Below are 9,801 nucleotides of genomic sequence, written 5' to 3' on the forward strand. Positions count from 1 at the left end.
GGGTGGCGATTGGTGGGGCGGGGATTAGAGTGAGGGGGGTGGAGTTCAGAGTGGGGGGGGGGGGACATGGGGTGGGAAATGGATGGGGTGGGGTTCAGAGTGGGGGGGGGGCACGGATCAAACTGGGGTGGCGATTGGTGGGGGGGGATTAGAGTGGGGGGTGGGGAGGACCAGAGTGAGGGGGGGGGGGGGGGGGGTGTGAAATCAGGGAGGGGGGGGGGCATCTAGAAGAGGGCATCACAACCTCGATGACCTTCACATCCACTCTCAGACCAATGGGACAAATGACTCAAACACTCAACAGGGTTGATGTGAAAGGTTGAATTGAAGCCCGCCCTCCACAATCCGCTCTCTCCCCTCCCCTCCCCTCCTCCAATGCCCTCCAGTCTGGCCGGTCAGGCAGCCACCCGCTCCCCCACTCCCTCTGCCTCCGGCGCCTTGTCGGGGTTCGGCTTGTTGGGGTACGTCCGCTCACCGAATATCACGCAGCCGACTCGCACGCTGGTCGCCCCCACTTCAATCTGCGGGAGAACGGGGAGAGTGTCACAGCAACATAGACAATAGGTGCAGGAGTTGCCCATTTAGCCCTTCCAGCCAGCACTGCCATTCAATATGATCATGGCTGATCATCCACAATCAGTTTCCTGTTCCTGCTTTCTCCCCATAACCTTTGATTAGCCCCAGCTAAATCTAACTCTCTCTTGAAACACATCCAGTGAATTGGCCTCCACTGCCCTCTGTGGCAGAGAGTTCCACAGATCCACAACTCTCTGGGTGAAAAAGGCTTTTCCTCATCTCAGTCCTAAATGGCCTGCCCCTTATTCTTAAACTGTGTGACCCCTGGTTCTGGACTCCCCCAACATGGGGAACATTTTTCCTGCATCTAGGCTGTCCAATCCCTTATGAATTTTATATGTCCTATGATAACAGGTCCTGCCTCAGTCTCCACCCCGTCTGGGGTCCTGACCCGAAACGTCACCTGTCCACGACCTCCAGAGATGCTGCCTGACCCCCTGCATTAGGCTAATAAATAATTATGATTATTAGACAATAGACAATAGGTGCAGGAGTAGAGGCCATTCGGCCCTTCGAGCCAGCACCACCATTCAATGTGATCATGGCTGATCATCCCCAATCAGTACCCCGTTCCTGCCTTCTCCCCATATCCCTGACTCCGCTATTTTTAAGAGCCCTATCTAACTCTCTCTTGAAAGCATCGAAGAACCGGCCTCCACCGCCCTCTGAGGCAGAGAATTCCACCGACTCACCACTCACTAAACAAAACAATGAGAGACTTACCGCATGCTCGTAGTCTGTGGACATCCCCATGCTAAGCTCCACTGCTTCAAGAGGCAGACTCAGTTTGCTGCACAGCTCCTGCCGGCGAGCTGCAAGAACCTGCATGGGAGGGGAAGTGGACATGAACAAGAGGTAAGAAGTACTGGGGGTGCCCACGTCCCCTACCCATATAACAATTACAGCACGGAAACAGGCCATCTCGGCCCTACAAGTCCATGCCTAACAACTTTTTTCCCTTAGTCCCACCTGCCTGCACTCATACCATAACCCTCCATTCCCTTCTCATCCATATGCCTATCCAATTTATTTTTAAATGATACCAACGAACCTGCCTCCACCACTTCCACTGGAAGCTCATTCCACACCACTACCACTCTCTGCGTAAAGAAGTTCCCCCTCATATTACCCCTAAACTTCTGTCCCTTAATTCTGAAGTCATGTCTTCTTGTTTGAATCTTCCCTATTCTCAAAGGGAAAAGCTTGTCCACATCAACTCTGTCTATCCCTCTCATCATTTTAAAGACCTCTATCAAGTCCCCCCCTTAACCTTCTGCGCTCCAGAGAATAAAGATCTAACTTATTCAACCTTTCTCTGTAACTTAGTTGTTGAAACCCAGGCAAAATGACCGGCTGGGCACCACACCCACAATTACTGGGGGTGGAATCGTCCACGGAGGGGGAAACAACTGAGGCTCCATTAGATACGGGATCAGCAGCTGTTACTTTACCTGGAAGTCTGGATTGGGACCCTCTTTCAAATCGTAGCCATATCTGCCGATGGTCATCAGGCCGACAAACTCCAGGCCGGGGCAGTGGTCAAAGATGTGGCTGACCGTGCCCAGGGTGTCCGCCGCTGACATTCCATGCTTGCCTGGGGGGGGGGGGGGGGGGGGGGGGGGGGGGGGAGGAGGACAGGCGGGATCAGACAGGATCAACCACAAGAAGCAGCCAAAACCCAGCCACCAGAGCCGCAGTCACATGCAGCCCATGGCCACAGCTCCACCGCAGTCACATGCAGCCCGTGGCCACAGCTCCACCGCAGTCACATGCAGCCCGTGGCCACAGCTCCACCGCAGTCACATGCAGCCCATGGCCACAGCTCCACCGCAGTCACATGCAGCCCATGGCCACAGCTCCACCGCAGTCACATGCACCGCAGTCAGTCACATGCAGCCCGTGGCCACAGCTCCACCGCAGTCACATGCAGCCCGTGGCCACAGCTCCACCGCAGTCACATGCAGCCCGTGGCCACAGCTCCACCGCAGTCACATGCAGCCCGTGGCCACAGCTCCACCGCAGTCACATGCAGCCCGTGGCCACAGCTCCACCGCAGTCACATGCAGCCCGTGGCCACAGCTCCACCGCAGTCACATGCAGCCTGTGGCCACAGCTCCACCGCAGTCACATGCAGCCCGTGGCCACAGCTCCACCGCAGTCACATGCAGCCCATGGCCACAGCTCCACCGCAGTCACATGCAGCTGGTGGGAGAAGTCAGTGCAGTTTATATGTAGGTAGGAACTGCAGATGCTGGTTTACACCGGAGAGAGACACAAAACGCTGGAGTAACTCGGCGGGACAGGCAGCATCTCCGGTGGGAATGAATGGGTGACGTTCCGACCTATTCCTTGTCTCCAGGGATGCAGCCTGTCTGGATAATGAGGATGGTGGTCCACATTTTCCGGGTTTGCCCCAGGAGGGGTACGTGGGGGGGGGTGAGATGACCGGGGTGGGGGGGGGGGGGGGGGGGGGGCAAGGGGGCGAGGGGACGGGCGGGGGGGCAAACAAAGATTGGGACAAAACAAGGGGGGGGGGGGGGGGGGGGGGGGGGCAGGTACTTACTGCCACACAGTCCTCCTCACTGGTGTTGACTTGAACCATGACCTTCAGTCGACCTGCGGCCTGCTTCTTCTGCCACGAGACGTTGACCTTATCGGCCAGTTTGATGGAGTCGATGGTCTCGATCATGAACAGGTTGGGAATCGCTGCCAAAGGAGACGTACGTGAAGCGTGAGATGACCGAGGTCATTTGGCGCGGGCGCAAGAGCGAGACACGGGCGCGGCGGGCAAACAAAGATTGTTAAGGGGTTTGGACACGCTGGAGGCAGGTAACATGTTCCCGATGTTGGGGGAGTCCAGAACCAGGGGCCACAGTTTAAGAATAAGGAGTAAAAGCCATTTAGAACGGAGACAGCAGAAAACACTTTTTCTCACAGAGAGTGGTGATGATCTGTGGACGTTCTCTGCCTCAGAGGGCTAGAAGTCCAATCAAGGAGGCAGATTCTCTGAGGGATAGTTTTCAACTGGGAGAGCTAGATAGGGCTCTTAAAAAATAGCGGAGTCAGGGGATATGGGGTGTGCGGCAGGACTTCTGGGGGTACTGATTGGGGATGATCAGCCATGATCACATTGAATGGCGGTGCTGGCTCGAAGTCGGTGCTGGCCTTGCCGAGGCAGCGTGAGGTGTCACCCCCCACCTTGTTGAGGGCAACGAATGTTGGACAACAAAGATGCTGGCTCAGCGCGCGCGCGGATGTAACAATGGAAGCAATTACCCATCAGTTTGTTGACGTTGTTCTTCTGCAGGTGCCCGATGAAGTGCCACTTGATTTCGGGGCAGAGGGAGAGAATCTGCAACCAGCAATAGGAAGAGTATCAGACTCCAACTCACCGACTGTGGCAGGAGGACCTCTACAGATTAACGAGGATGTTGCCAGGACTAGAGGGTCTGAGCTGTAGGGAGAGGTTGAGTAGGCTGGGACTGCACTCCTTGAAGAGCAGGAGGATGAGGGGTGATCTTATAGAGATGTGAATAAAATCATGAGAGGAATAGATCGGGCAGATGCACAGAGTCTCTTGCCCAGAGTAGGTGAATCGAGGACCAGAGGACATAGGTTTAAGGTGAGGGGGAAAAGATTTAATAGGAATCTGAGGGGTAACTTTTTCACACAAAGGGCGGTGGGTGTATGGAACAAGTTGCCAGGGAGGTCACGGTGGCGCAGCGGTAGAGTTGCCTCCTTACAGCGAATGCAGAGCCAGAGACCCGGGTTCGATCCCGACTACGGGTGCTGTCTGTACGGAGTTTGTACGTTCTCCCCGTGTCCTACATGGATTTCCCCCGAGATCTTCGGTTTCCTCCCACACTCCAAAGAAGTACAGGTTTGTAGGTTAATTGGCTTGGTAAATGTAAAAATTGTCCCTCATGGGATAGTGTCAATGTGCGGGGATCGCTGGAGTGCATGGACCTGGTGGACCGAAGGGCCTGTTTCTGCGATGTATCTCTAAACTAAACTAAAGGAGGTGGTTCAAAAACAGTGAGACAGGTACATGGATCGGACAGGTTTGGAGGGATATGGGCCAAATGCGGGCAGGTGGGACTGGTGTAGCTGGGGGACATGTTGGCTGGTGTGGGCAAGTTGGACGTGTACCCACACTGTATCACTCTATGACTATGATGCAAAAGGGATCAGGGGGTATGGGGAAAAGGCAGGTACAGGATACCGAGTTGGATGATCAGCCATGATCATATTGACTGGCGGTGCAGGCTAGAAGGGCCGATTGGCCTACTCCTGCACCTATTGTCTATGCTACATCCTCCGGGGGTTTAGGACGGGAGAAAGAGACAAATTCTCCTGCGCATCGTTCAGCCGCTCCAACGATTTTCCCATAGGTGCATGAAGCCAAGGCCCTTGCACGCAGCCACATCCTCTCTGCTCATGGCCCGTGCTGACAGAATGCAACATCAGATCCACCAACCTTCAGCACAGACGTTAACCTGTTCAGTGCCACCCCCAAGTATACGAGTGGAAAAAAAACAAACAGCAGTGAACAGGTTAAACACCTCCCCTCTCCCACTGAGATTACAAATAGGTGCGCAGCTGCTGTCTTGCCAGGCACGTCTGTTTGTTATCCAGCATCTCCTGAGCTTGATCAGACACTATACAATGTTCTCCTGTATGGTACATGAAACCATTCCTCGCTCGACATTGCAGGAGATCGCAGCTGATGCTGCTTAACCACTCAGCTCTCTGTCGCCACTCACTGGGTTAACAAAATCTAACAGACTTAGCCTCAACGTTAACAATTAATCTATCGTCCTTTGCGGTAAAACTAAACTTCGAACCCTCCATTCCTACAATGTGTCCTTTGCCCTGGATTCATCAGCAAAAATGAGTTCCCTCACCTATTGCATTAGCTTTCATTACTAGTACGAGGCTTGGTCAAAGGGCTTTGAAGAGGTTTCCACACCCTTCTCCACACCAGTCACCTGTCTCCGAGCTTCCCTGTTCATTGATGAGGTCAGGTTTTGGCAGAAAAGTTTTAGTTTAGTTCTTAGCTTTGGTCTAATTTTGGAGATACAGCGTGGAAACAGGTCCATCGACCCACCGAGTCCTAACCGACCAGCGATCCCCGCACACTGACACTATCATACACACACACTAGGGACAATGTATAACAAGCCAATTAACCTACAAGCCTGTACATCTTTGGAGTGTGGGAGGAAACCAAAGATCTCGGAGAAAACCCACCCAGGTCACGGGAAGAACGTGCAAACTCCGTGCAGACAGCACCCAAAGTCAGGATCGAACCCGGGTCTCTGGCGCAGTGAGGCAGTAGCTCTACTGCTGTGCCACCGTGTTGCCCTGAGGAAGTTTGATATTCTAGAAATAAATGTGCTTTCCCTTAACGTGGGGACTGATCCCACGCCTTCCCCTGTGAGCGCCGACACATTTACTGTACCTGACTGTCAGAGGCTTTCTCCACCAGCTCCTGCACCTACAAACACAAAGAGCAGGTTAGAGTGGTTGTTTAAGAAAGAACTGTAGATGCTGGTAAAATGGAAGGTAGACACAAAATGCTGGAGTAACTCAGTGGGTCTGAGAGCATCTCTGAAGGAAAGGAATGGTTGATGTTTCAAGGACCAGTGGGGATCACTGACAGAAAGCACACTCACATAGTTCTCTCCAAAGTGCCTCTGGCCATGGTGGTAAGCCTCGATCAGGAGGGAGGCGGGCTTGGTCTTTCCTACGGCCACCAGACGTGGAGCCACAGCGGGCAAACCCTGGGGAGGCGAGAGGAGAGGATCAGCAACTAGCGGGAGGGGGGGGCGCAGCGACGGGTGCTGGGGCAGGTGAGGAGAGGCTAGTGGACAGGTAAGGAGGCAGGTGAGGGGAGAGAGTGGACAGGTGAGGGGGAGAGAGTGGACAGGTGAGGGGATAGGTGAGAGGAGGCTAGTGGACAGGTAAGTAGGCAGGTGAGGGGAGAGAGTAGACAGGTGCTGGGACAGGTGAGAGGAGGCTAGTGGACAGGTAAGGAGGCAGGTGAGGGAAGGCAAGAGGAGAGGATCAGCAACTAGCGGGGGGGGCGCAGCGACAGGTGCTGGGGTAGGTGAGGGGAGGCTCAGTGACAAGTGAGGAGAGGCTAGCGGGCAGGTGAGATGAGAGAGTAGACAGGTGCAGGGACAGGTGAGGAGAGAGAGTAGACAGGGTGAGGGGGGGGCAGGTGAGGGGAGGCGCAGTGACAGGTGTGTGGGCAGGTGAAGGGAGGCTAGTGGACAGGTAAGGAGGCAGGTGAGGGGAGGCGAGAGAGGAGAGGATCAGCAACTAGCGGGGGGGGCGCAGCGACAGGTGCTGGGGTAGGTGAGGGGAGGCTCGTGGACAGGTAAGGAGGCAGGTGAGGGGAGAGAGGGGACAGGGGAGGGGGAGGGGGTGACAGTAGACAGGTGAGGGGGAGGGGGTGACAGTAGACAGGGGAGGGGGAGCCAGTAGACAGGCGCTGGGGCAGGTGAGGGGAGAGAGTGGACAGGTGAGGGGGAGGGGGAGAGAGTAGACAGGTGCAGGGACAGGTGGGGAGAGAGTAGACAGGTGCAGGGACAGGTGAGGAGGCAGGGGTGGGGTAGGAGCGGCGCAGGGGATAGAGAGAAGGGGAGAGGGAGGGAGGGAGAAGGGGAGCAGGGGGTCCCGGGGTCCGGGCTGGGGGCCGCTGTACCCGTGGTCTCCGGGCGGCGGCGCCGCGGATGCTGTCGGTGACGGCGCGGAGCCTGAGGCCCAGGTCCGCCATCGCGCCCGCTCGCCGCCTACTGTCCAATCACAGCGCGAGCCCCCTACTGGCCAATCACAGCGCGAGCCCCCTACTGGCCAATCACAGCGCGAGCCTCCTACTGGCCAATCACAGCGCGATCACCATTGACCAATCACGGGCCGAGACCCCGCCGGCCAATCACAGCCCGCGCACCATACATGGCGCTCCACCCTCCACGTGAATTGCAGCGCCCCCTCGTTGTAGCCCACGGTACTTTTTAATGTTAGGAAACGCACATCTGTATCTGTATCTGTATCTGCATCTGTATCTGTATCTGCATCTGTATCTGCATCTGCATCTGTATCTGTATCTGCACCTGTATCTGCATCTGTATCTGCATCAACATCTGTATCTGCATCTGTATCTGCATCTGCATCTGTATCAGCATCAGCATCTGTATCTGTATCTGTATCTGTATCTGTATCTGTATCTGCATCAACATCTGTATCTGCATCAGCATCTGTATCTGTATCTGTATCAGCATCTGCATCTGTATCTGTATCTGTATCTGTATCTGTATCTGCATCTGTATCTGCATCTGTATCAGCATCTGTATCAGCATCAGCATCTGCATCAGCATCTGTATCTGTATCTGCATCTGTATCTGCATCTGTATCTGCATCTGTATCTGTATCTGCATCAGCATCTGTATCTGTATCTGTATTTGCATCAGCATCTGTATCTGTATCTGTATCTGTATCTACATCTGTATCTGTATCTGTATCTGTATCTACATCTGTATCTGTATCTACATCTGTATCTGTATCTGTATCTGCATCTGCATCTGCATCTGTATCGGTATCTACATCTGTATCTGTATCTGTATCTGTATCTGCATCTGTATCTGTATCTGCATCTGCATCTGTATCTGTATCTGTATCTGTATCTACATCTGTATCTGTATCTGTATCTGCATCTGTATCTGTATCTCTGCATCTGTATCTGTATCTGCATCTGTATCTGCATCTGTATCTGCATCTGCATCTGTATCTGTATCTACATCTGTATCTGTATCTGTATCTGTATCTGTATCTGTATCTGTATCTGCATCTGTATCTGTATCTGTATCTGTATCTGTATCTGTATCTGTATCTGTATCTACATCTGTATCTGTATCTGTATCTGCATCTGTATCTGTATCTGCATCTGCATCTGTATCTGTATCTGTATCTGTATCTACATCTGTATCTGTATCTGTATCTGCATCTGTATCTGTATCTGCATCAGCATCTGTATCTGTATCTGCATCTGTATCTGTATCTACATCTGTATCTGTATCTGCATCAGCATCTGTATCTGTATCTGTATCTGTATCTGTATCTGTATCTGCATCTGTATCTGCATCTGTATCTGTATCTGTATCTGCATCTGCATCTGTATCTGTATCTGTATCTGCATCAGCATCTGTATCTGTATCTGCATCTGTATCTGCATCTGTATCTACATCTGTATCTGTATCTGTATCTGCATCAGCATCTGTATCTGCATCTGTATCTGCATCTGCATCTGTATCTGTATCTGTATCTGCATCAGCATCTGTATCTGTATCTGTGTCTGTATCTGCATCTGTATCTGCATCTGTATCTGTATCTGTATCTGTATCTACATCTGTATCTGTATCTGCATCAGCATCTGTATCTGTATCTGTATCTGCATCTGTATCTGTATCTGTATCTGTATCTACATCTGTATCTGTATCTGCATCTGTATCTGCATCTGTATCAGCATCTGTATCTGCATCTGTATCTGGATGTGGATCTACATCTGGATGTGGATGTGGATCTGGTACGCTGAAAAGCTCCATGTAGAGCAACACTCAGCACTCTGATGGTGGTGGACTTCACACTGACCTTGCTGCAAACCCCACTGCCTCTACTTCCACAAGAGGGTGGGTGACAGACGCTGACACCAGTGCAGCTTTCCACCAAATCCCCAGAAGCCGGGATCCCGTCCAAATGAGGACCATCTCATCCCAATCCGGACAAACACCGGGTCACAGCGACACTTGCTGCCTCGCAGCGCCAGAGACCAGGGTTCGATCCTGACCACGGGCGCTGCCCGTAGGGAGTTGGCACGTTGGGATCGCATGGGTTTCTACGGGCGCTCCAGTTTCTTCTCACATCCCAAAGACAGGCAGGTTTATCGTTTAAAATTGGCTGCTGCAAAATTAACCCTAGTGTGCAAGGAGTGGGTGAGAAAGTGGGATAACAGAACTAGTGTGAATGGTGATCGCTGGTCGGCGCTGACTCGGTGGGCCAAAGGGCCTGTTTCTGTGCTATAATCTCTAAAACTAAAAAGCTAAATCTATAAAACTGAAAAACTAAAGTTTCCCAACAAGTCTGCTCCATCATTCAATCAGGGCTGATCTATCCCTCCCTCCTAACCCCATTCCCCTGACTTCTCCCCATAGCCCCTGACACCCG

The 9,801-nt window shown here is 52.9% G+C and overlaps 1 protein-coding gene across 1 annotated transcript; it reads right to left on the reverse strand.

The window, feature by feature from the left end:
- Positions 1–201: 201 nt before the first annotated feature.
- plpbp (pyridoxal phosphate binding protein) lies at positions 202–7,401 on the reverse strand. Its single transcript, XM_055662337.1, has 8 exons — positions 7,286–7,401; positions 6,252–6,359; positions 6,038–6,073; positions 3,853–3,928; positions 3,148–3,282; positions 2,028–2,170; positions 1,300–1,398; positions 202–521 (listed from the first exon to the last, which is right to left on the reverse strand). The coding sequence occupies exons 1-8, from the start codon at positions 7,355–7,357 to the stop codon at positions 396–398; spliced, it is 795 nt and encodes a 264-aa protein (XP_055518312.1). The 5' UTR covers positions 7,358–7,401; the 3' UTR covers positions 202–395.
- Between the last annotated feature and the right edge of the window lie 2,400 nt (positions 7,402–9,801).

The sequence above is a fragment of the Leucoraja erinacea genome, chromosome 35, assembly GCF_028641065.1.
Source record: "Leucoraja erinacea ecotype New England chromosome 35, Leri_hhj_1, whole genome shotgun sequence".
Classification (NCBI taxonomy): Eukaryota; Metazoa; Chordata; class Chondrichthyes; order Rajiformes; family Rajidae; genus Leucoraja; species Leucoraja erinaceus.

Excerpts from the sequence above, each read along its gene's own strand:
- plpbp (XM_055662337.1), bottom strand. The coding sequence starts at position 7,357 with ATGGCGGACCTGGGCCTCAGGCTCCGCGCCGTCACCGACAGCATCCGC. Across the intron at positions 6,360-7,285 it reads CCGCCGCCCGGAGACCACGG|GGTTTGCCCGCTGTGGCTCC; the intron begins GTACAGCGGCCC and ends TCGCCTCCCCAG. Across the intron at positions 6,074-6,251 it reads GGCACTTTGGAGAGAACTAT|GTGCAGGAGCTGGTGGAGAA; the intron begins GTGAGTGTGCTT and ends TTGTGTTTGTAG.